Raw genomic sequence first — 27134 nt, forward strand, 5'->3', positions numbered from 1 at the left:
TTCTCGACCTGTATCAAAACCCGTGTGTGCACATACAGATCAGGCAGCTTGAGGAGTTAATACTCACAAAGGAGACATTATCAGACACGTTGTCAGCCCCACCGCACTTGGCTTTGTCTGGGTCAATCTGGAGCGAGAGTGGTGAAAGAAATAATAAACGTTATGTGGTTCTGGTGGTGTTAAGGAACTTTTTATTTCACAGAAAATAAAGCATTGTATTGCAAAACATTGTGCAATGGACGCTCGGTTCAACAGAAACCCTACAGTTTGATAAACAAACTTGTGAACAGAATACCTCTGGTTTAAACCTGCAGACTGATGGCAAAATGTGAGTGGGGGGGAGTGAATGAGTTCTGCTCTCGTTTGCTTCAATAATTGATGTCAGTGAGCCCTTAAGCAAGGCAATTAGCGGCCTTCTGCCCCGGTGGAGCTGCTCAGCGGCTTCCAGTGCAATACTGTGGTTATGCTGGTCGGCCCCCAGCTGTTTTGCTCTGTTCTTAGTAACCTTGTTTGTTTAAATAAGAGTAAAAGAAGCAGGGATCTGAAGCAGGGATGTGACCAGGAACACAAAAAAAGCAAGTAAATCTAATTTGAAATGGATAGGAGTTGAATGTCCAAAAACATGCTGAAGAAAAGGCATCCCTGCTGGAGTTGAATAGTATAATTTACTATATTTATTACAGTGTAATTCACTGTCAAGTTCAGTCTCACCGGGCTGGGCGGCTCCCTGTGGCTCCGGCTGCTGTGGATGCTGCCGATCTCAGTTTGGGAGCTGGAGAGGGAGAGGCCCTCGAAATATGGCCTGGAACAGAGACAAATGGTTTAGATAGAAGCAAAAGCACCAAAGGCAACTCAAACCACCTTTACTTCACTAGTGACTTTTAGTGACACAGTATATGCTGCGTTATATGTTGGCATCCCACTCACACTCTGAGTTGTTCACTATTCCTTCCCAAAAGCAAGCCAGGCATCCTAAACTCTACCATCATCAATCTTTGATTTTAGGCCTTGATAGGACCGGCATTTATATCATAGTCCAATTTTGAAATGGATCACTGCCTTTTAATCTGCATTTTATATGTAATTTGGTATCTGCAGTTTCTATATAAGCAAAGTTTTCCGTCACTGTGCATTGTATACTAATAAAAGCAAAAAATGTGTTAAAAAAAACAACCATTTGTCCTAAAAAGTGGTGTGCAAACCAGGGTTATACTGATATATCAGTTTGCAGATATATTCTTTTCATTCTTTTCATTCTATTTATTTCAATAACAATCAGGTATCGGCCAGCCAGTGTTGCCTACTGCTGATATGACGGAGGTGAGGATTTTATTAAACAGCTTCAAGGGTGTTGGCCTGTAAAACCTGCAATGAAATCTGCCTCATCCTGCCTGAAGGATCTGCTAACCACCTTCAAGAATTTCATTAGTCTGGCTTTCAGTGGAGAGTTTTATCGTCCCATGATCTAATTGCTGTTTCAGAGGCTTTTCTAGCTTGGAAAGAATAAAAATTTTTGGGGGAAACACTGAATCCTTGTAATTTTTTGGCATGAAAATGGTCACATTTTCAGCATATCAGCACAAAATATCGTTTATCAGCAGCTTCAATCCAAAAAACATCAGTATCGGCCTACAAAAAAACCCCTTATCAGTCGAACCCTAGAGCTACCAGGTGCTTCAGCAACACAGACGCCGCCTCACTTGAGTTTGGGTTTTGGTGTGCTGAGGACGCTGTCATCGTCATCCAGCTCCGGCCCGCTGTCGCTGGGGTTCTCAAAGTCCAGACTCTCCAGGTCCAGGTCCTCCTCCACCTCAGGAGGCGGCTCCGCAGGGTCCTGCTCCGAGTCCAGCACCTTCACACACACACACACACACACACACACACACACACACACACACACACAAATCGTTAGAGGCTGAATAAATCCTCACTAAAGGCACAGGAAAATCTAATTCCCCGACCGACAGTACCGACAGAAACACCCACCTCATCTGATACTCTGAACCGCTTCAGAAGAGCCACCACTCGCTGCTTAAAGTTCTGCTGCTAAAAGAGAGGAGAATAAAAACACAAGCACTCGTCAGTTTGTGAACGGGCTGTGATTTACTGTAGTGCTCTCAGCAATCCAATACAGGGAGAGCAGCTACAGCCATGGCTGAGCAGAGGCACCTCCGTTTCAGTAATTTTACCGGTGGTAGATACGTTTGCAGTGTTGGCTGGATATCGATTCACCCAGTGTGTGCTCATGTAAATCAATAATCAAGCAACATCATGCCTCATCTGCTTTCCGGCACATTCATCTCCTGCTTCTGCTCGCTGAGCTTCATAATAACCATTACAGCCATGGGCAAAAACATATTTAAATGTGACTCATTTGAGCTCATTACTTATTAGGCACCTGATTACCCACAATAATAGGAGCATTACCAACAAAATAAACTAAATGAGGCGGTTATCATAATAATGTTTGAGAAGCATTTTCCACTGCAATGGCTGAATGTGTTTCAGCTACGCTCGACTACAAAACAATGCAAATTCATTTGGATGCAGAAAATACTTTAATGCCGATCCCATATACTGCTATATATCTCAAGTGCAGAGTAAAAAAAAAAGAAAGTCAAAGCTGAGCAAAGGAAAATGAACACCTGCACACTCAGTCTTGCTCATAGTAACCTTTTCTTTACTCTGCACCAGTAAAGTGTCAAGCAAGATTCGGTGTGTATTCTCTTTAATTTCTTCAAGATGGAGTTGGAAGCATTACCTGCAAAATAAACTTAAGACAAGCTGCTATTATATATTTTCAAATATTTGAGAAACATATCCAACTATCATTGTCGAATTAGATTCAGGTCACAAACCACGGTGAATGCAGTTGGATGCGAGACACACAAAACAGTGTATGCAAATGGTTTTAAAACAAAATTGTGTATCCCAAATTTCCATACTAAGTCCATACTAAGCTAAGGGAAGTAAAGTTTACCAGGAGCAAGAGTCACTATGTGGGTATTTTTCCTGTGTATATCAGGCTCGACAAACTGATATACACACTGTCATAGTTAGAGGTTTGTTTCTCATCCTAAAAAAACTATACACTCATGGTATTATAAGGTGCTTTTGACAGAAGCATACACCAAAAGGCTTTTCTTATACGTTAGTTGAATGGGGTCAGATGTCGCTCTGGTGTCTTACTCTGGTGATGGAGGCGGTCCTGACAATCGACCTCCTCTGCTTCTTTGGCTTTCGCACGTCGTACTCGTCATCCTCGAGATCCTGAACGCAAGGAAAGCTAAAAGTTAAATCACAGCCTCCCATAAATAAGAGACACATGTATAATCTACTATCAACTGTATGTCTTGCACTATCCCTTTATAATGTATGTGAGGCCCTGTTGCCCTTAGTGTATATCGAAGGGTTTGGTGCAAAAGGGGTATAAGTGACATTTTGGCAGGAAATGAGTGTTATATATCATTGGAAAGTTCTTCTTGAGCTCTATCTGGTGGTCAGAAGAACACATTTTTAAGCGTAAATAAAATCAAAATAAAGTGGAAAAAAAACCCAAAAGACTCAAGTGAAAACCCTAGATTAAATTTAGTTAATAGCTTATGTCATGTTTTGAATAAAAAGGTGCAAACATTTAAAGTTTTGGTTTTGCTCTGCGATAAACTATAAAATTAGGAAACTGTCACTTACACCCCTTTCGCTCTAAACCCTCGTTATGGCAAATCTGTACGCTTTTAATACGTTTCAGCACCAATGTCACCAATATGAACTCCTGTACATTTATTATACTTGTGAATTAATTGGCTCTACTTCTGATTTTCTGCAGCACAAACACATACAGTATGTTCTAACCCCAAGCCTGTCGAGAAGTGCTTTAATGTGAACCAGCCTGCCACAGACCAGGATGGTGTGCAAGTGATGTGCGGTGCCGCGCCTCACGCCCCTCAACAGGCAGTTTGCCTCACCAGTTTCCATGCCAACTCACCTGGCCCTGCACGGCGTCATCGCTGGCCTCCTGCTCCGAGGAGAAGCTCTCGTACTCCTCCTCTGAGTAGTTATCTGAGGCAGAGGAGAGGCATTAACCTACTAGCAAGCAGATCAAGAGACACTTCATACATATTTCAGTGCACCTTTTAGATTTGGCGTGCAGCCTGGTTCTAAATAGAACATGATGTACGGTATTTAATATATACCTATATAGTGTTGTGAATATATATATTCACAACACTCTATGACACTCGACTTTGATTTCTTTCCTGTGCAATTAGAGAGAAAAAGAGCTGTGTTGAACCCTGTGATCCCTGCTCGTATCGGGTGATTACGAAGGCGTCCTGCTGTTTTGACCTCAGTGAGATGAGAGCGGTGCGGAGGGAAAGCGTACCAGTGCATTTGATCTTCTGCCCCCCCTGCAGGGCCGCCTCCTCGTGGTCTATCGGCTGACTGGACAAGGAGAAGATCCAGATCTCTGCCACCTTGCCCAGCATGTCTTTCTGGTTGCTGCACAGAGGCAGAACCTGCCCCCCCTCTGTGGGGTGCTGCATCACCTGGGGGAGGCGGGTGGAGAGAGAGAGAGAGAGAGAGAGAGAGAGAGAGAGAGAGAGAGAGAGAGCAGAGAAAACTGATGAAGAAATTATCCACTTCCAGGTGGTTAATTGACTAATTTCTAAACTGGGCTAAACGATTATCAGCTCATCTCTCAGTTTTTTCTGATTCTTAATACCCAAAGCTCATAGATTAAAGAAAAAAATCCACCCTAAAACACATAAACACTGTTAAAAAGCAGCTATTGGTGATGTACCAATTTTGTTGTTTGCTTATTCCAGTAGATAACTGGCCAAACGTAGACAATGTGACGTCATGTCAAGATGTTTCTAGTGCAGCTACAATGGAGTTTGGGAGCAGAAAACGTTTCAGGGATCTAAAACATCAACACTAAACATCAGGTTTTGGTGTCAGTCATTCAACAATCACACAGGGAGAAATCCATCGTAGAAAAGGAAGAGCTACCAATAGCCTCAATATACCATAATGCAATGCAGCCACAAGACATGATACGTTTTGAGTAAGTCATTCTGGGAAATGTGGGAAATCACTAACTGAAGTAGAAGTAGATGAGGCAGGTTGAGAAAAAAATGGAAATGCTCCTGGAATACACTGATGATATTTAACAGTGTAGGAGTTTCTCAGAATTTTTCCCTGGTTAAATTAATTTTTTTTCTCCTGGGTCCCTGCTAAATTCCTTGACTTTCCATGACTGTGGCAGAGCTTCTCCATGACCTAGTTTGTCTTCCGCTCATTTCGGGCATGTCGGCGCCCTGAAGCTTTGCTGAGTGTGCGCACGCTCTTTTCCTGAAACGCTTCACATTCACACAGTCCCACACATTCACACCCGGGTGCTGCCCAGTACGACCGCGGTCTCCTTACTGCTGTGCACTGAACATTTCCACTGGAGCGTTTGAAGTTTTAAGTGCCTTGCTCAAGGGCACTTCAGTTCATTTTCCCCCAGATAGATTTTCCCAGCCAGTGACAAACCCGGTCCGCTTTAGGACACCGCCGCCCCAAATCCACGCAGGTCTCTCTCTGCGCTAGTGGAGTCCTGCGAGGCCCTGTCCTCCTTTTAGCAATTTACACTATATCCTGTGCGGTACATCACATCAGAGACCCTTTGTATCCTTCAGCTGAAAAAGCAAGAACTATTTCTTCTTGTGGTTAAGTACAACTCCGTGTTTCAGCTCTTTTTTTTGTCTCCCAGGCGCTGAAATGTTGTTTTTTTTCCCTCCCTCCCTCTCTCTCTCTCTCTCTCAGCTGCGGAGATGTGACCTTAATAAGCCCCACTGAGCTTTGTCAGCCATATGGGAACTCCACTCGTTCTGCACTGTAAAAATATTCATCATTTCATCTTGTATTCTGTCCTAAAATCGCGCTTTTCTTGAAATAAGAGACATAATCTGCCAGTGGGATGAGATTATTTCACGTCTTTCCAATGCGTCTTGAAACGAGAAGCAGTATCTTAAAATGAGGCAGATCTCTCCACTTGTTTGAAGATGAGAATTGATTGAACCAAGCTGATTTGCATTAGAAACAGGTGTAATTATCTCACCCTATATTGCCATTTTTTCCACTTATTTGAAGAAAAGTAGTATTTTAAGACTGAATACACGGTTAAATGGCTTATTGAGACGGCTATTTCTTGCAGCGTGTGGTTCAGAGAGCCAGGAGTTACTGTGGGACGGACAGAAACTAACTACTGCCAGACTCCAAACCCCAGGGGAAGATGGAAGAGGACAAAGTCTTCTGACAGACGTCGACCTGCAGCTCCAGCATCCGCCTTTTCCTCATTATATTTTCACACCGGCGCTGTCACCAGCCGAGGCACCTGTCTGACTTACTGTGATGTGCCTGCCTTGAGATTTCAAGCCAAAACCAAAAAAAAAAATGCAAAGGAAGGAAGCTACATCGTCTTCTCCTGTGAGCAATACTCTGAATCTGAATTATCCTCCACCACAAACCAGAAATATCACTTTCTGTAAATGTAATGAACGCAACATAAGCATAAAGATGCCATTGACGCACAGTGGTTAGAAGATGTGAACATTTGGATCGTACCTCAGCCATATCAATAGATCCCACTGCGAGGGTCTTGTAGCCCAGGATAGTTCGGTTCTTGTATCTCTTCCGCCTCTGGAGCATGATCTGCAGCTTGTTTCCTTCTCGTTTTAAGAAGTGCGGGTACTGTGGGTGGACGAAAGAGAAATAAGTGGGAATTTACTCACTCAGAATTTTCCCTACAGGTGAATAATTTAGCTACACATCGCTGTTTCTCGGTCAAAAAGTTAAGATTTTGAGGAGTTAAAGTCACAATGAAATGAAAAATGACTTAGTCACCTTGTAAGCTAATTCTATATATCGTAACGTTCACCTATTTAACAATTAATGACAAAATATTTACAATTTAATTAAACTCTCTCATATTTTTATGTCAAAATATGAAAAAAACAGTGTATTTCTAGTAGTTACTTCATGGCGTACCAGATTTTTTAACACTTCCAATTACAGAAGCAAGACACCATCGAAATGCTGTTTCCTTTTAACTTTCCTTTTAAAACAGTACATTTCATTAAAAACATGCAGTAAGTCTGAACAGATGTCATGGCCATAAGGGTCATGAAACTCACTTGACATAGATGATCATGTAAAACATCACTTCAAGTAAGAAACATATCACTTTTTTCATCTTTTTTTTGCCTGACAGCAGCAAAATCCACCATTTTCTGACACAGTTCATATTTGTATATATCTGGTATATACTGTATATACTGCATAGATCTTTTTTACCTGCAGTGAAAAGGTGAGCGCCAGATCGGTCTCGACAGATCCACTAGGTGGCAGCACTATCTCATGGGACCTCAGGATCCTTTTGGAGCCCTGTGGAAATCGGTCGGTATTTGATTTAATGGGCACACTTCCCCTCAAAGTACTCTGCATTTCCACAGCTGTTACTCAGTCTGCAGCAGGGGTGCAATACATCGATAATTCAGGAGGATAAACACATTGTAATGCATTCCATCTGGGAGTGAGATATGCAGGATAGGCGTGCATTGTGGACATTTTGAGATTGTGTGTGTGTGAGTGTATTTGTGTGTGTGTGTGTCCATGTAGCAGGTTTGTGCACGCCCGCTCTGTTGTGTGTCAGGTTATTGAGCGTACCTGGATTTTAACCGCGATGACCACAGAGATTAGCTCTTTATCAAGCTCTCTCATCACAACCAGCTTCTTCAAAGTCAGACTGCACAATCTAAAGAAACAGACACACACAGAGAGAGAGAGAGAGAGAGAGAGAGAGAGAGAGAGAGAGAGAGAGACAGACAGACAGACAGACAGAGAGGCAGAGAAGAGGAAACGGGAGGAGAGAAAGGGAGAGGGAAAGAATTATTAACGCCGCTGGAACTGAATATGTTTAATATTGGCAAACAGACGACTCACTCAGAATAAGCAAGTCTATGTATTTAACAGGCCATGCTAAACTGTTTACAGTTAAGCAAAACACATACGGCATGAATCAGCAGCGATGACACAGCAGCACCGACGTCTTCCTCTGACATTCAACAGAAGCGTAATGACTCAATGCCGGTCGAATATTTTGACAGTTAATCATGACCCTTCCCAGGAATCCAGAGACATTTTCCATTTGAGGTGTTCAGCTGATGCTCTCGCTCTGAGCGGCTTACAATGGGTGAGCAGCAGGTAGGGGTTCAGCGTCTTGCTCAACACACATGACACACCTGTGACCTTTCAGTTACGAGGCAGCCAACGGGACAAACTGCTGCCAAGGTGAATCACCCTGCCCCCTTCTGTATCATTTTTTCCTCAGTGAAACCCTAACACTGGGGCGATGGAGGAGGAACCGGCTATAAAACACACAAACTTTTCAAAATCCGGCACTTGCTAGTCCGGCTTGATGCTAACCGAGGGCGTCGCGGCAGGCTGGGCTAAATCCTCTTTCCCTCGCCTTCACTTTGTCTGTCCTGGCCAGAAGACGGAGCGCTGCCAGCGGAGCAGAATGGTGACACTGAAGCGGATGGTGGCGGGGCAGCCATGGGTTTGTGGGGGCCGGCATTGTTAAGGGGGGGGGGGGGGGGGGGGAGGCTTTAACAAGCCTGTCACGATTTTTTGAGACACTTCCTCACGAGGAGAAAGGGGAAAAAAAAAACTTTTTAAAGGGGCTTTTCTTTTGAGGTACTCTTTGGTTCCTTTCACTAAATCATCCAGAATAGCTGCTCAGGACAAGCTGGCTGCTCGCACTCTGAAGGCCTATTCTAGCCCACCATTTGTCATCCAGCTTCCCCTTTTTACAGCAGCGTTAAACAGCGTTATTGTGCTGTTCATTAGAATGACATCATTTCTAAATTATGCTGGGGAATAATAATAGGGCACAGAATGTTGTTCAGCAGCGGTGATGGCTATTCAGCACTAGTGATGGTTTGTTTTCACACAGAGGGAAAGATGTGGGTCAAAGCTGCTGTGAGTGACAGAGGAGAGAGATGTGCTGCGAGTTACGGAGGGGAGGAACCCCGGGGAGACGACACAGGAGTCCAGTAACCATATCCACTGTCAGGTAGCTGGGACCGGCTATAAAGACCGAGAGGTTGACCTTGGACGTCATCTAACTCCGCTCCAATTCCCACTATTTTGAGAACAGGAAGCAAACCGCTGACGGATAGGTGAGGCCGCCCAAGCGAAAGAAAACCCTAACCCTTGATCCGTGGCTTTCGAACCCACGCGCTGTTTGCTGAGTGACATAACTATAACGACGGGCCTCTGCGGCGGAGGGGCCATCAATCAGCCACGAGAGAAAGGAAAACATCAGGGGGAGAGAGAGAGAGCGATGACAATGGCAGGCTTGAAGAAGCTGCAGCAGGCTGAATGAAGAGCTTTCTCTTCTTGAGCGGGGCACGGTTCGAGAAATCCCAAGCACAATGGACACAAGCCAATGAAGGGTCGCATTGTCTTCGCCCTGCAGACAATACCCAGCATTCTTGCACTGCTGTTTTGTATGCTTACCCCGCTTGCATTGGTTCCAAGCCTACAGCACCATCTATTCCAGTTATGTAAGGTGGCTGGTTGTTGGTCCCCGTAGGCAGATAACACCGCCAAATTACATCTGCCACCCAGACCACTTTGCTAAAAAGTCACATTTGGTCGGGGTTTTAGATGCGATATTTAGCTTTTTTATCCCTCACAATGGGTTTAGGGTACAGTGCGTACTCCAGGGGCTAATCTGCTCAAAGGAACAGCGCTGAAATGTTCTAATAAAACACTACTTCATTTTGTAAGAGGATCTGCGCTGACCCATTTCTCCCAGAATGCCCTTATACGAACACACCCAGCAAGCAACCACAACCCACTGCTGCATGGTTGCGGCATAAAACGTCTTAACGAGCAGAGCCCGGTGGATCTTCAGTATGTTCAGTATGCAGCTTGGTCGCCAACAGAAGACAATAGCGAGTGGAGCCTGGACCTCCTCACTGTTCCCACTCCCTGTTCCCTCTTTGATACACAAAGAATGATTATCACTGGAACAATGTGGCCGAGTCCTGAGGTTTCACTCAACAGCTGCTGCCCTTTTCGCTTCGTTCCGAACTTCAGGGCACACTCGTTGCCACCAGCTAATGCATGCGTGCACTGACAAATGCACAAACGCAAAAACACACACACTCATGTACACAGCAAAGCGCACAGCTGCTGCTTTGGCACAGCAGAAGAGCAACATTTCCCTGTTCCCCTCTCTGCGGTCCCGGTGGGACTCTTGTCTCTGTCCCGGTCTGCTGATACAGACTGCCTGCAGGGTGGCCGCGCCAAATCCAGACCCAGCTACAGCTACAGCTACAGCGCACAGCTCAGCACAGATGCTCTGGCAAAGGCTGAGGGGAAGACGGGCTGGCGGAGTCGGCGGTTGCTGTGATAGCAGAATCACAGTCACTTCATTTGCCAAGAACAATAAATGTACTGGAATTTGTTTTGGTGTCACTGGTGCAAAGACATGCAAAGACACAATATACGTAATGCACACTGACACACACAGTACAGGGACACCAGGACCCAGGCTGGGTACCGGCAGTCGGTGCCAAGTCACGTCAGTTCTACCGACTACGGAAATACGTTAAAACATTCGGTGCCAAAGTTTGATACTTTAAAAACCCCATGAAACAGCATCTTTACTTCCTTGATTTGATGTATTTCTTGTTGAAACAGGATGTTGGGCGGGACATAATGCAGCGAGGGATCATTCAAAAATGATCGAGTTACAATTAAAGATACTCTGTTTTCCGGGAAAGTAGCAGTAATAGGAGTTCAGTTCATGGGGACACCTATGGTTAATCTTAACTTGCCTTTCGTCCATTCACCACCACACCTGTTCTGAAACCCTGAAGTGATTGCTGATTGGCTCAAAGGCCTACGCATCACATTGACAGCGACAGTGTGCGGGGAAATATTTGTGACAAGAAAATAACAGTCCAGCAACACATCAAACCTGATGAACCTGAGGCAAGAGAGCTGTACTTTATTTTACATAAATGCATAGAAAATGTACTAGTCTAAATGAGAAGTATTACATATTTCAAATTTAAGCTATTAAACAGTATTTACTACTATTTAAATAGTTTTAATAGTTACAATAAGGTCTTGAATCTGATTTTCTTTTATATTTTAAGATTGCACTTAGAACAAATACATATTTTCTCCATAGGGGCTTGTTTTATACTGTTAAAGTGGAGAAGAAAAATAAATATATAAAAATGTCACACTTAAAATCATATGACAGTCATACAAATGTAGGTTATTCCATTATATAATAAGCTTTTATTCAACACATGTATAAAAAAAGGTATGTTTTGGTACTGGTGTTGAATTCAAGGTACAGATATCAAATGATACCCAACAGGACCTCACATACAGTGCGAGGGAACGGTGCAAGAGATGTGTGTGTGTGTGTGTGTGTGTGTGTGTGTGTGTGGCGGTGGAAGAGCATAACCATCCCAGGTTCAGTTTCAACCCCTGGATTTGCTGCTTCCCTTAATAGTGAGAGACTGGCAACCGGACACTGGGAGTCCTGCTGCACGGCGCAGGCTGCGTCCCTAATGAGATTTCCATACTTCACACGGCCACTTCCTGCTCTTCTCCTGGCCTCCACCTCACACACACACACACACACACACAGGCACTTAAAATAGATATTAGGATCCAACGTAAGAATTGAGTTAATAGCGTATCGTGTATCTTGAGGAGCCGTAAAGTTTCCATTTGATTCACTACTGGACATCGTGTATTCCACCTTCAGGCAGACGAATACATTAACATATGTAACTGAATCTTTGGCGTGCATCTGTGGTGAAAGAGGTCAGTCTAAGCTTCAATGTTTGTACTTGTTATTGAGTGATTACATGGTCTTCTATGGGGTGATAACATTTTAAGACCCTTGAGGCTATGAAACCCTTTCAAAAACCGTTGCAAAATTTGAAAAATGCACGGCCGTTAAGCTAAAAAAACAAAAAAAACAAGAAGAGGCCACTTTTCTGAATTCCTGAAAAGTTGACAAACAGGTGACACGAGGTTTTTACCCAACAGCAGCGATATGTAGCCTTTGCACAGATTGAGCCCGAGGCTTAGATCAGAGTGCACAGGATAAACTAGAGGATTTACCATTTGATATCCCTGCGTTCCTTTTTATTATATGTTACAGCCAAGCTTGGAGACCTCAACTGGATTCCATGCCGGAGTTCAAAGGGCCATAAAAAGGTGTTATTTAAAATCCCAGCACGCAACAACTTGATGAAACATCTAAAAATGTAATTACAGCACAGTCTCTCCAGGGTGTGTGAGGGTTTGGGGGGCCAATGCAGTTTCGATTCAGTCAAAATGTACCGTGAAACTACAATTCGACGGTAAAAAGCAGAGCGTTCTTTCCCAAACGTTTCATTTTATGTCATTTCACATAGGAAACAGTATGTCAATCTTTTTTTAAGGAAAAAGGCCTTTCAATTTCTGGACTTCCACAAGAGAATCCACTTTCTGAATCTGCTGAATTGAAATTGGATTGAGGCCAGCCTCGCACTGTACAGCAGCACTTCAGGGCCGAGCGGAAAGAAGAAAATCACTTCAGTCCGCTGCAGAGCGCTGTAGTCCAGACTCTCATGACCTCCATCACTCTCCTCCTCCTTGTATAAACCTCTGTCTGGCTGCCTTGGCACAGCGGACTGAATCGTATTATAACACCCGCTTTCTGCAGGCGGCAAGTCACTGTGATTCTCCTCTCCTAAATCTGAATATGGTTAGAAGGAGTGGGTCAGCATTTTCCTGAAGAGAGGGAGAGGAGAGGGAGAGGAGAGGAGAGGAGAGGAAGGGAAGGAAAGGAAATGATGGGAAGGGGAAAGGGGAAAAGGAAAGGGGAAAAGAAATTATATAGGGAAGGGAGGAGAAGAGAACAGAAGGGAAGGGAATGGAGGGAAAGGAAGGAAAAGAAAGGAAATGAAGGGAAATTAAGGAAATGAAATGAAGGGTAGGGAAAGGAAAGGAAAGGAAAGGAAGCGAAAGGAAGGAAAGGAAATGATGGGAAGGGAAGGGGAGAGGGAAAAGAAAAGGGGGGATGAAATGATATAAGGAAGAGAAGGGAAGGAAAGGAAAGGAAAGGAAAGGAAAGGAGAGGGAGCGGAGACTTTAGAATAATACGGTGAAGCAGGCAGAAAAGGGGAAAAGGAAAGGGGAAATGAAATGATATAGGGAAGGGAGGAGAAGAGAACAGAAGGGAAGGGAACGGAGGGAAAGGAAGGAAAAGAAAGGAAATGAAGGGAAATTAAGGAAATGAAATGAAGGGTAGGGAAAGGAAAGGAAAGGAAGCAAAAGGAAGGAAAGGGAATGATGGGAAGGGAAGGGGAGAGGGAAAAGGAAAGGAAAGGAAAGGAAGCGAAAGGAAGGAAAGGGAAGGGAAGGAGAGGAAAGGGAGCGGAGACTTTAGAATAATACGGTGAAGCAGGCAGACACACACTCCCTCTAATCTGACAGCTGGAGCAGCATCAGAATCACTTTATTTTACCAAGTAGAACAAATGTAGGGAAATTTGTCTCGGTGACAGTGGAGCAGAAAGCTTCACAGCATGCACTGACCTACAAGTTATGAGGACAAGAGCACCTCAAACACACTGCAAAGGGACAGCGCAAGACTATGAATAGTATACACATTACCATATATTTTTATATATGTGTGTGTACTGTATATACTCTACATGTATACAGCTTTCCATAGCTATGTGTATGTTCCAGCAGTACGCAAGGATCTAACGCACTGTAACACACAAACACAGGCACACACACTGGGAAAACAAATGTTATACACAACCCTATATATTTGCATGCAGGACTAAGCGGGATGCAATAATGTAGTCAAATCAGAATGAAAAAAACAGGTCTACTATTTGAATTTCTTTTTCTGTTGTTGTTGTTTTGTGTTTGTTTTCATGGCCTCAGTCCCAGGCATCGACAGACAGCCTGACGTCTTTTTTTTAAACTCGTATTTAACCGGATGAGTTGACGAAGAACACAGCGGCCATGTTTGCATGCAGATCAGCAATTATAGTGATTACAATGCGATTAAAGCAGTGATGTCAGGCAGAGCCCACGAAAACACCATACTCTGATTGTATTAATGCGATTATGCTATTAGGCAACGCAAGCGTAATCGCAGTAACATATGTGGAGCGCTCCAATTTTATTCGCATTATTAGGACATGTTTACACTTTAGTTGCATTTCTTGAACTGTGGTCAAGTTGCACATGTGCCCAGCTCATCATGTTATGTGGAAATGGACCAAGATGGCGGGCGGCAGGAGTCACACTTTTGGAGTTTTGAAGAGACAGAGTTTATGTTACGCGTGTCGCAAGACATGTTTTAGACAGGCGTAAACAACGTGACGGTGACATTTTTAGATGTGTCGGAAAAAACTTAAGAAGAATGGTTTTGTCAGAACAACTGAACAAGTTGAAGGCAGCAGACTACAGGGTTAAAAAGCAAAACTCGACAAGTGGCTCTAACCCATACACACACCCTCACTTTGACCTCCTTGGTGAAACTTAATTCATTTTTGAGCAATAGCAATTCCCACAATTCTCTCTGGATACATGAAATGACTACTTCACTCATGCAAACAAGATTATTATGGGGAGTTGTCAATTATAGAATAATTAACTAAATGAACTAAACAGCTTTATTAAATTATTGCTTTACTCACAGTAATGGAAAATTGTCACATTATTGTTTGCATGTAAACATAGCCAACAATACTGACAAGCAAAGGAAGGAAGGATACACACTCTCATACCTGGGAAATGCCCAGTACAACCACATTCTTCTACTGGGACAGTCGGAGGGGGGAGTTCAGTGTCTTCATCAGCTTTGACAGAAGTTGTAGATGTAGAAGAGAGCGTTACGCAATCATCTCCCCCCCCCTCTACCTGGATTTTCCCAGCTCATCCTGGGATTCACACCGGCGACCTTCGGGTCACAACAAGCCCTCTCTCTCTCTCTCTCTCTCTCTCTCTCTCTCTCTCTCTCTCTCTCTCTCTCTCTCTCTCTCTCTCTCTACTCTCTCTCTCTCTCTCTCTCTCTCTCTCTCTCTCTCTCTCTCTCTCTCTCCTTCCTCTCTCTCTCTCCGTCTCTCTCTCTCTCTCTCCTCTCTCTCTCTCTCTCTCTCTCTCTCTCTCTCTCTCTCTCTCTCTCTCTCTCTCTCACACTCTTTCAGGTTCCCGCTCCTTGATCACTCCAGGCAGGCTGAGTCAAGCTCAAACCAAGAAGCAAGTGGAGAGGATCTCATTACCGCTCATATTTGAAACATGAGAGCAGCTTTAAATCGACAGATGCTGCACATAAAACACTCACACACACACACACACACACACACACACATATACATACACAAACACAGGACTGATGGGAAATAGCCTTTGGGTTATGTTGAAACCAAACGAGCGCAAACTGACCGCTGACAGTCTGGGAAAGCATCGCTGATGCCGTTTAATTCAAACATTATTGGTTTGCTGCTCACACATCACATGGATTTCTAGGGTTGCCATGGAAATGATTTTTTCTCCTCCATCTCTCTGATGTAGGTTAACAGTCAACTGTCAGTCGTGAATAAAGTAGAACGCAATCAGACGCTGACTGTGTGTGTGTGTGTGTGTGTGTGTGAGTGGCTGACACAGAAACAGAAAGTGCCTGTCTCTTTGTGTATTTATGATGCCTAGTAAGTGTCTGTGTGTGTGTTAGTGTGTGTGTGTGTGTCTTTGCATGCATGTGTGTGAGTGACCGCACATGCATCTGACAGACAGAACTATTGCAACAGAGCACATTCGTTAATATGAGGGATCTGCTGGGTGGGTCCGTCCATCTGAATGTAATCATGTGCGGTAGCGAATATCATCGTCACCATGCTAGCTATGTCTCCCCCGACCCGGCCTGACTCCGCCTCTGATGCAGCTCAGATTTTTTTTTTATTCTATTTCCCAGTGCGTGGATGTTGTGCGTCGGAGAGCGGAGGTGACCTACATTCTCACCTCTCCAGGGGCTTTGGAAAACCCACATCCCTCAGTCTGTCCCTCTGTCTCACAGTCTGGCAATCCCGCCCGCTCGCTCTACATATCAGTCTGTCCTCATGCAAGCCGTTTCTTTCTCGCTTTGTGACTCACACAACTCGCACGAAAGGAGACGGAAATTCGGAAACAATTCTTCAGAGACGCTCAGAAACAGCTGCTCGGTTACAGAGAGTTGAGTGTATTTTGAGAGATGCCATTGTTTGATAGACAAAAGGGAAACTTCACTACAGGAAGACAGAGACTTCAGTCGCCTGTGAATGAACAAGGTGACATGGGAGATGGGGAAACGGTACAGGGACCTGGGGAGCAAAAATACAACCAATCACATATAAACACTCTGTGAAGACATTCATCTGTGTTGCAGATTGGAGTTTTAGTAATACAAACCAGTTTCCCAGAGGCAGAGCTGAGGATGAGTTACAGCTAAGTGGGCGGAGCTAAAGAGCCACAGATTCTTCGGAGTGCATGTTAGCTAACTGGCAAACTTGAACGGCAAAGAAGAAACTCTAATTAAAATATAAATAAAAAACATAAATAGAAATTACTTCTTTTTCATTCATTCATGACCATGGAATTCATGATGTTGAAGGTCAGCAGCTAGCTAACTAGCTAACCTAGATAGCTATAGGCTAGTTTGGCTAGTCTGAACTCAGAAGGTCAGCTAGGCTAACTAGCTAACCTAGCTAACTTAGATAGATTGATTTTTTCAGTATCAAGAGTGCTAGCCTTCATAATATTAGCTTCCTTCTCTCTTACCTCGTCTTTTTCACTGGACTTCAGTCTAACGAAAAACTGTAGTTCTTTGGCTCCGCCCATCGGGGTTTAACTCAACCAATGAGATTATTTCTGCCTCTAGGGCAGCTCTGCCTCTGAGAAATGCATGTAGCTATAACAAAAACTTAACACTGCATGTCGGTTTACTTTCTCTTTAACCCATGTACTCCTACTGGTTACTTGTAATACTTAGAAGAAATTTAAGTTTACCCTGCTGTTACACTCAATATAAATCTTTCTGGTTAAGTTAAATGCTAAATGCCTAAAATGTAAAATATGATAAATGTGCAGCTAACTCCTAAACTAGATCTCCTGCTGCCAAAGTACCCATACATAGGCGTTCATCTCTCTGACAGGCTACACCAGAACTTCAAACCTCCTCCTCTTCATGCACTTAATTTTGCTTCTAATCATAGAGCGGCCTAGTAAAGAGACCATCCCAAACATTAAGGTCACAGGTTCAATCCCTGCAGCAGCCAACAGCCATGTATCCTATCAAAGTATCCTAAGGCGAGACACTGAACCCATATCTGCTCGCTCACTGTAAATCCCTCTGGATAAGAGAGTCAGCAAAATGCCTAAAATGTAATTATTACCTTCCAAAAAGCCCTCTATTATTTTCTAATTCTCCGTGTTGTATTCCCCGCACTTGTTCTTTACTAGTCTGCTTGCAATTATAGACTTCCTAAATGCTGACTTTCCCTCTGCTGCCCTTGTAAGTCGTTCCGGAAGAGTGCGTCAGCTAAACGCCCGAGATGTGATTGTAATTGCCTGCTTGTTTATCTTTCCATCAAAGTGCGCAACCTGTGGTACACATCTGTTTACTCTCCCTGATGACGAGACACAACCTTCTCCAATCTCACCCTTTTAAAAGTAAAATGAAATTTGCTGCGAAAACATCTTCCACCTGTCACACGGCGAGGACAGGCGGCGGCTGACTGGAGGGTCACTGTCACTATGGCAACTGGGGAGTACACATACGGCAGCGTACTGTTCGTGTGATATACATGTAAATACTGAAAGGCGATCATTTTTGCATGCTGTGACATCAAAGAGAGAGAGAGAAAAGAGGAGGAGGGAGGGGAGAAGAGCAGCGGTCGCATGGGACGGCGTGTCCTGCCTGTCCGCCAGGCGCAGACTGAAACCTGAGACACACACATTACAGCAGAACACTGCATTCCAGCTATTTAAATCCCCCCCCCCACCCCCCGCCTCCATCCACATCCCTCAGCTGTAACTGCAGGGTGGGGGGTTGGGGTGGGGGGTGGGGGGGGTGTCACTGGTCCGGCAGCATCCTACTCTAAACATGCCTGGGTGTCACACACAGCCTGGAATGACCGGCATGCCATTCCACACTGACACCTATCACCCTGCAGCCACCGCCTTCTCCTGCGCCGCCCGGCCCGCCACATGCCTGCTCCGCTGCAGCCGGTCGCTGGTAAACAACACGCCTGACTACTTTCTTACTTTCTTTCTTTCTTTCTTTCTTTCAAGATGTTTCTACTTCATTAGGTAGTGCAGAGTGGAGAGTGACGGGAAGGACGGAAGAGAGAGTGAGAGTGGGTGACATGTGACAGAGGTCAGAGGTCACACTTGAATGCGCACAGCACAGTGTGTAACATGGTACGCGCCTTATGGCTAGTTTAGTTTATGCCGTCTGCAGAGCGTGCGTCGTCCACGGCATCAACAGCGGTATGATGCAATTGCGGCCTGAGCGCAGAGTCGTGCCTCTCGAAAATTTTGTAACAACGCGGATGGTGTCACAGACTCTGTGTTGCAATGATTGGCTGGCACTCGGTTCTTGAGCCAAGAACCATAAAGTGCCTGACGTTCATGGAGAACATGCTGTGAACACTGTGAACCCTGAAATAAAGCATGAACAAGCCTCCGACACGGCCTCTTGTGAAATGCAAACCTCAACATGGTGCAAACTTTTGATTACGTTAGGGTAAGACCTTACTTTACCTTACTATGGAAATACTAGGGAAAATCTCTTATAAATTGTGTGCTGTAAGGGTATAACAGCACAATAAAAGTAAAAACATTTAATATTCATAAACTTTGTACTTGCTACCCTCTTGTCAGTACATTTTAGGGAGATTTTTATTATGTAGTTACACAGTATTATTCCAAACCAACAATGCTTTCCCATAGGTTAATGCACAGGTCAATAAACAGAGACAAGGCCATTTTGAAGTGTTATCAGAGTTAGTTTACAACTCTCAGATTTGTCGGTGGGGGTTTATTCTGAGTCCCTGAAAGAACCATCTGTTCTCATTTAGCATACTTTTTTATCACCTAACAAACTGGCCAAGGCTAAGTGCTGAATTTGTAAGAGGGATAAATTGAATCAAGTTGAGAGAGGTTCAGAGTGATGATTAGGCACTCTTGTTTTTCTTCCCTCCTGTGGGTGGGTATTATCTTGGTGGAGCAAGGCGTGGAGGGAGCTGCCCAGGGAGGGGTGGGGGGGGTGTGGTGGGGGGGTGCTGGACCAGTGCCCAGACTGGCCCCCACTGCTGGACTGGACCACTCAACTAACATCCCTGTGGTAGCAAGTTTGTGACACAGAGTGAGTAACGAGTTTATGTGTGTGAGAGGAAAAAGACTGAAAAAATGAGATAGAGGGAGAGGGGGGGTAAAAAGCAATAGAGAACAAAACAGAGAAGAAGAAAGAGAAAGTAAGAGAGGGAAAGAGAAAGAACGTGAGGAAGAGAGAAAGCGAAAGAGACAGGCTCTTGCACAATCATACCCAATGCAACAATTTATTTTAGACAAGTGCACAACCAGATTTGACAGCAAGGCCGTCTTCGTCTGGGTTTGTGTTTCAAGCGCCGACTTCTGCCAGCCTGCACCTTCCCACTTATGGCACTTTTCTATTGCGGCACACCCATAGCGCCAAGGAGAAAATTAAATTTTGACAATAAGGCTATTTTTGTCAGTGAGTAACTATATTGTTTACAAAATAATAAGGTCCCTAAAGTCATGCATGAAGGTTTTTCCTGTTATGATTGTTGTTGTTGTGGTGCTAGCGGCGGTGTTGTAATAGCGAGGAATTACAGCACCACTATAGAAATCTAGCCAACCCATGAAATCTAGCCAACACCCAATCACAATGAAATCTAGCCAAGTCGGATAATTCCTGTTTATTTATTGCGCTTGGTGAATAAAGTGATTGTGATTGGACAGAAGAACCTTTCGTGGCAAAATACACCTCAAAAATGGATTGAAAGTGACAACATGGCAATAAGTCTATCAAACTGATATATCGGTTAAATTCACTCAAGGTCTCCAATGGTCTCTAATCTCTGATGGTCGTTTCTCTGTCCTGGTTAGAGATGCAGAGAGTGAAGTGCAGATCCCCGGTTCACCTTCTTAAAACAGATTCTCAGATCACCTGCAGCTGAGCTTGTGTCGAGCTCCCAAGATAATTGCAGGTAGAGAAAAAGCACACAAAGACGGCCACACCTCTTCAAGACAAACTGCAGACGCTGCCTGAGGTACATTTGACACAAGCTACTGCTTCAATAATCAATAACGGTAGCCTTACTATTGACTGGTTATACACTCTTCCACAGCTAATCTTAGCCTTTGACAATATATTAGGTATAACAATACGTAAACTATATGGTACATTGTAAAGGCTTATGAGAATTAGATTTTATATTTGAACACAGGTTAACTGAGTCCAATGGCACAAGCAACGCCATGAGAGAAATTGGTGCACTCCACTTTGTGTAAAAACAATTCATCATTTTTTCCGATATGACCTGCAGTCTTCTTGTGTTACAGGAAGCAGGTTGAAATTTCATCTGGTTAGCTGATCATGTTTTGTTTATGTTGTGTTTATGTAAAGCTCCAGTTCGCTGGAATACATAGATTGCTAGAAATTCAGACTTCCATTGTCAACAGATCTGGGACTGGTCAAAATAATTTCATTTTCTACTGTGAAACATTTAGTTTATTTAAATACTGCATTATGAAGCTGGATGCCGCCATGCTGACTTCCCCAGATGTGTCAAAGAGAGAGCAGAGAGTGTCACTGTGTGATATCATTACACTGCGAAAAATCCATTTGACAAGTTGCTGCAATGGATGAACGATGCTCCTACATCAGCCTGTAGTAGAGTAACACTTATTCATCTTTGACAAGTGCAATAAAGTGTAAAAAAGTCAAGAGTGCAATAATGTAAGAGCGGCACCAACTCTCATTTTTCAGACTGAGAAAATCGAGAGAGAAAAAGGACAGAGAGAGAGAGAGAGAGAGAGAGAGAGAGACATCATCAACACACAAGGTCAACAGCTACTGTCGGAGCGATAAAAGGCTAATGAACCTTGTCAAAACTGATTAGGATTAAGAGAGGAACCCCCCTGCAGCGGGCCAGCTCATACCATCACACAGCATCCCAGCAAGATCACAGCAGGCTGCGGAACACACACCGTCCGCCGTTTGGTGGACATTTTTATCCAAAACATCTTGCATGGTTTCTCCACTGCACAAGTACTGTGCTGTTCTCATGCTGGGCCTGGATATGGTTTGGCACAGGATCGGTACCCGTTGGTTTTCCATTGCACATATGGGACCCTGCCCAGAACGTGCATGTGTTGCTATAGCAACAGTAGAACCATAGCAACCAGCATCAACATCAACAACAGACGTGTTATTTTACCTGGGATTATGTCTTTCTTTTGAAATAATGTTGCATCAAAACACACAAGCTACAGCAGCAACAGTTAGTATAATATGACATATTATTGATTATTTAAACAAGTGTTCTGCACTTTCTTATCGGCCCATAAAGTGATTAGCTATCGTATCTCTTGTCACCTGTCCAGGCCAGGGTGTTTCCCCACCTTCCGCCCAGTGCATGCTGGGATAGGCTCCAGCCCCCTGTGCTGCAGTGTTTTGTCATTGCTTTCTGTGGTTGGTTTATCTTTCATCTCTTGCTCAACTTTCTCTGATTTTCCACTTTGGTTCTGTTTGTTTACAGTACGGCACACTGGTGCAAAAGCATATCACAGTGCCAGTGTTAGCATATTAGCGCACAGTGCAGCATATTAGAATATTGAGCATAATATTGAGCATGTCAGCATAGAGTTGAGTATGCAGGGCTGCAGTGGGAGTTGAACCCCTCACCCTGGCAGTGTTCGCACCCTGATCTACTCATTGAGCTGTACAGGACAGTCCTGCAAACACCCTGACACTAGGGTGTTGGTAACACACACACAAGTTTTAGCAGGTGAATAAGGTCTAAGCAGAGCTTTACTGTGGTTGGCAGACCAGGCAGCCGTACCACACACACACACTCACACACACACACACACACATACACACTATAACCAATCTGCTGTGGTCCTTTCCCATTATTCAGACGTGTGCCGGGGGCGCTCCAACGCTCAGCCGCTCATGCAATATTCAGCTGTGGGATTTACCGGCTGGCTGGGGAGACGGCGCAGCGATGTGACAGCACACTGCACGCTCAACCTGGGGGGAGGAGGGCGAGGGGGGAGGCAAAGGGTGTGTGGGTGTGTGTGTGTGTGTGTGTGTGTGTGTGTGTGTGGGGGGGGGGTTGTTGGTCACGAAGCCCAGGACACACCGAGCCCGAAATAGACTGTACTTTAATCTGACGACAGGGGAAAAAACAATTCTGACAGGAACAGTATAAGAGCCCATGAATGAATATTCCACCTCAGCATCCACAAACACACACACACACATACACACAGGTACAGGAACACAGACACACACTCAGACATGCACACACACACAAACATATGCGGAAAAACACACACATATCGTCTCTGTCAAGGGGGGGGAAACCTCAAAACCTCCAAAATGTCAACTTTTCAGGAACTAAGAAAAACAGCCTTGTTTTCAGATTGACCACCAAGTATTTTTTGAAATTATACTATGTATATTGAAAAGGTTTCATAAGCACCATGGGTCATAGAAGTTTGTCAACTCATAGAGATGCATGTAATCCTTCAACTGAAGTTAAAATATGGAAATAAACAGAATTGGAGTAGTGAGGTTTTCCCATGACAACAGCAATATGCCAGCGTACACAAACACACACAAACAACACCATCCCTCTTAGGTTGGTTCACATGAACACACACACACACACATACAAAAGCACACACACACACTCTCCCCTTTGAAGTCACTGAGGTTTATACAGAAACCCGAGGTCTCTCTAGCGCTCATGAATAATAAACAGACGACTGGAGGCAAAGTCTAAATTCCGTCCAGAGCGGAGCGGTGCCCTCTCTCTCTATAAATCACGCTCATATTTGTTCACTGAATCTGTGTCAGTAGATCATTAAGCTCTGGAGGCCGTTTGAACTGCAGGAGATATGGAACCACTTCAACCTCTTCACACGTCCCCTCCGTCTCCACAACAACACTTTACCATTAGAGGAGGAGGGGGGGGGGGGGGGGAGGCAGGCGGAGGGTTTCCTATACCGAGGAGATCCTTCATTTGTTGGCTGGATAAAATGCGCAAAGAATCTGTGAGTGTGTTTGAGAGAGAGAGAGTGGGAGAGAGAGGTGGCACCACTTCAACTATTTCTCTTTAAAGCAGAGGGGAAAAAGCGTAGGCTGGGCTTCTATCTTGGTATTTCTTAATTGGCTACAAGGGGGAAAAAAATGAGTAAAAAGATTGTATGCGAGTGAGTGTGTGTACATGAGAGATAGAGTGCAAAACTGAGAGAGAAAGAGAGAAAAACAGAGGAGAAACATGCTTTGGCAACATTGTTCAGCACGTTGAAATGAAATGAATTTAATTTATTTAGTACTTTACTAAATGATAAAATGCCAAATCAAAAAATTACAGGTGAAAGAGCCAATGGGCTTTTTCATCTCAACTCAAAAGAAAGAAAAAAAAACCTGCCAATGAGGAAAAGGACATAAAAACATAAAGGGAATAAAGTAAGAAAGACATTTCCTATTTCTACAACAACCATTTAAAATTATCTTTACAGGAGGGGAAGAAAACGTAAGCTTTTAACACAGTGTTCCTTTAATTGGTTGGGTGAACACAACCTGTGTGTGTGTGTGTGTGTGTGTGTGAGAGAGAGAGAGAGAGAGTGTAGAGTTTAATTTATTCATTTGCACATTTACAGTAAGATAATAATGAGCACAAAAACAAATTGTGCGAACAAGAAAGGAATAACCACAGGGGGTCTAATAGATAAAAGCATCTCACTGAAAAAAGAAACAGAAAGAAAACACAACCAAGATGACAAAAACCAAAACTAAATTGGATAACAGACGCTAAATGACAGCAAGACTCAACCAGGAAACAAAACAGAACATCACAAACAAAATCTGTAAGTGACAAAGCAAGGGAAATAAAATAAACAAGAGGGAGATAAAGACAGGCAGAGAATAAAGTGCACAAAAAACACATTTGAGAGAGAGGAGGGGGGGGGAAGGGGGATTTAAACATTGACTTCTGCCAATAGCTTCCAGTTTGGGTGTTTTTCCTGTTTGTTTTAAAGAGAGAGAGACAGCAGAAGAGACCGGGGGGGGGAAAGGCAGAAAACAGAGACACAGAGAGAGAGATAGAGGAGGAGTGCAGGAGAGAGAGAGAGAGGATAATGGAGAGAGAGAGAGAGAGAGAGAGTGAGAAGTAGAGAAATAGAGAGAGAGAGTGTGCGACACAAAGAAGAGAGCGTGCAAGAAGAAGAGACTTAAAGAGAGAGTGTCATGGTGGTGAAGAAGGTGGTGATAGTGGTGTGTGTGTGTGTGTGTGTGTGTGACCCCGAGGACCAAGACCATCCCTCCTCCATTAAACTCGACCGTGAAATTCGTGACACGCTTCTCCTCTGCCCCCCCCAACACCCCCCCCCCCCCCCCCCCCCTCCTCGCCGTCCCCAACGTCATTTTGACAGCTCAATAATTGACTGCTTATATTTTATTAATAGAAGGAGCCATTAGGCGCCGGAGCCGTGTGTCTGGGCCTCGGTCTGCCTCCGCTCCGAGACAAAGCCGGCCCTCCTCTTTGTTTTGCCTCATATTCTGGCATCTGCTCAAAGCCACACTGTACTGCGGCCTCTTAATTAGCCTCACACGCAACAGAGGTGTCCTCACCGTCAGCGTGACAGAAAAAAAAACAACATGTGACCCACAATGCAAAAGGCAACGCTGCCACTTGTGTTTTATGGCCTGTGGCTGCCACAGGGATGAATAGATTCATTTCAAAACGCCGTATGTCCATTCTGGGGGGAACAAATGATGTTAAAATCTCATCCTCTAAAATCTATAACTGTTGCATAAGTTCAAAACAGAGCTGGTAGCTTCTTAAACGGCGCACGATCAGTTGAATCATTTTGTGAGAGCAGGTGCCATATTTTATTAAAATGGTCGATATTTCATTTTGTATTGAAACTGTTCAAATGAAACAAATCAAAGGGCAGGGATGTGATCAGGAAACCAAGCAGCATGCTGATACCAGTAGATATGAATGGGAGCCGTTCATCGTAAAAAACTGCAATCATGAAAAAACCTGAAAAATCCCTGTGATGATGAAGATGATGACAATGACTATAATAATCGTTACAGCAATCAGCTAAGTAATGCATTACTTAATATATAACACACTTAATATACACACTAATATAAAGATCCTTTATTTATCCACATTGACCAGTCTCCCAGTGACCAGCAGAAATCGACCAGACTGTTATATTAGTTCATTTGAACAACAGTATTGAGCAGGCTAACTTTCCCTGCACCCTGCAGTGAAAAAAACAACAGTGATCAATAGCGCTGCCTCTCTTAACTGAACTTATATCACCCAGACTGAGTGCACCAGAACCAAGGCTGCCGGTGGTTTACAGCCCGGTACCTGCAGACACAAAAGCTGTTGAATGAAATCTCACTAAGGCACTGAAGAGCGGCTCATCCTCTTATAAAAGCCCTGCGGAGTGGAAGATAAGAGTTATTGAAGGCGCACTCGAGCAAACACAGAGCTTCAGCTGCGTGTTTTCATCCATTTGTGCTGCAGAGAGGGAGAGCCGGAGACTTTTTCAAGCTAATGAGACGGACAATACGGCTTTCAGTGGGGATAAGGACGGGAGGATGGGACAAAATCAATATGGATAACAAAGTGGGATATAGGCTAAAGAACAGAGGGTTTCATTACAAAATGTGAGATCCATTTTGGGAAACAACTGTTACCTGATATTCACTGCTCAATATTTCAAAAATTCAACAGTGTATTATCATCTAAATTCCTACTTAAATTCCTAATAACTTCAATAATAATCCATAGTGAGCTTCGGCTTCATGACAACAATCATTTTGTCAGAGCAGACTTGTTTTTAAAATGGTGGATTTTTCATTTTGGAAAGACACTCTTGGAAAATGGATCATGGGAAAATAACATTGACCATATTAAGGGTTTGGTGCAAAAGGGGTGTAAGTGACATCTGGGCGGAAAATTAGTATAATAGACCATATATCATTGGAAAAGCCTTATTTCATGGTCAAAACAACACATCTGTATACATGAACAAAATTAAAATATAGGGGAAAATCCAAAAGACTCCAAAAGACTCACGTGAAAACCTTGTTACCATGTTATGTTTTGAATAAAAATGCAATCATTTAAAGCTATAAAATTAGGAACAGGTCACTTCCGGCCCTTTCCCTCTAAACCCGGGACACTGTTGTCATAATTGGCTATCTGCATGACCTAAAAATATCAGCTACTCTTCCTCTGATGATTAGACATTCCTTCATTTCACACACAGCTGAGCTATTTCTGAAACCTACTGGCGAGAGCAAAGTGTTCTCCACACTCACTGGCGCATACAAATAACAAGCTGTTGAATACTGAATAGCCATCTATAGACAGAGAGAGACAGAGAGAGAGAGGGAGAGAGACAGAGAGAGAGAGAGGGAGAGAGACAGAGAGAGCGAGGGAGAGAGACAGAGAGAGAGAGAGAGAGAGAGAGAGAACTCCATAATCAAATCTCTCCCACTTCTGCTCTGCGCCAGATAGCCTTGGCTATACTATCGATGGGAGTGAGAGGCGAGTAAAGACGGAGAGAGAGAGAAAACACCGGAGTAGCGCTGTCGGAGGCTGCATTCACTAAAACAGAGGGGAGGGAAAAAAATGTTTGTATCTATAATAAATGCAAATCCATTAAAAATGCAGGACAGAGGGAAATGAATTCCATCCATTCCAACAGCTCAGGGTAACACTGACCTAG

The 27134-nt window shown here is 43.9% G+C and overlaps 1 protein-coding gene across 1 annotated transcript in view; it reads right to left on the reverse strand.

The window, feature by feature from the left end:
• pacs2 (phosphofurin acidic cluster sorting protein 2) overlaps nucleotides 1-27134 on the reverse strand; it is a 49599-nt gene that overhangs the window by 12104 nt on the left and 10361 nt on the right. Inside the window, exons 2-11 of the mRNA XM_071896782.2 lie at nucleotides 7708-7795; nucleotides 7336-7425; nucleotides 6607-6732; nucleotides 4382-4544; nucleotides 3986-4059; nucleotides 3190-3270; nucleotides 1987-2046; nucleotides 1701-1852; nucleotides 712-802; nucleotides 68-127 (exon numbers count right to left, since the gene is read on the reverse strand). Of these exons, the coding sequence (XP_071752883.1) occupies nucleotides 68-127; nucleotides 712-802; nucleotides 1701-1852; nucleotides 1987-2046; nucleotides 3190-3270; nucleotides 3986-4059; nucleotides 4382-4544; nucleotides 6607-6732; nucleotides 7336-7425; nucleotides 7708-7795 (985 nt within the window). The remainder of the gene's footprint in view (nucleotides 1-67; nucleotides 128-711; nucleotides 803-1700; nucleotides 1853-1986; nucleotides 2047-3189; nucleotides 3271-3985; nucleotides 4060-4381; nucleotides 4545-6606; nucleotides 6733-7335; nucleotides 7426-7707; nucleotides 7796-27134) is intronic.

The sequence above is a fragment of the Centroberyx gerrardi genome, chromosome 17, assembly GCF_048128805.1.
Source record: "Centroberyx gerrardi isolate f3 chromosome 17, fCenGer3.hap1.cur.20231027, whole genome shotgun sequence".
In the NCBI taxonomy this organism is placed as follows: domain Eukaryota; kingdom Metazoa; phylum Chordata; class Actinopteri; order Beryciformes; family Berycidae; genus Centroberyx; species Centroberyx gerrardi.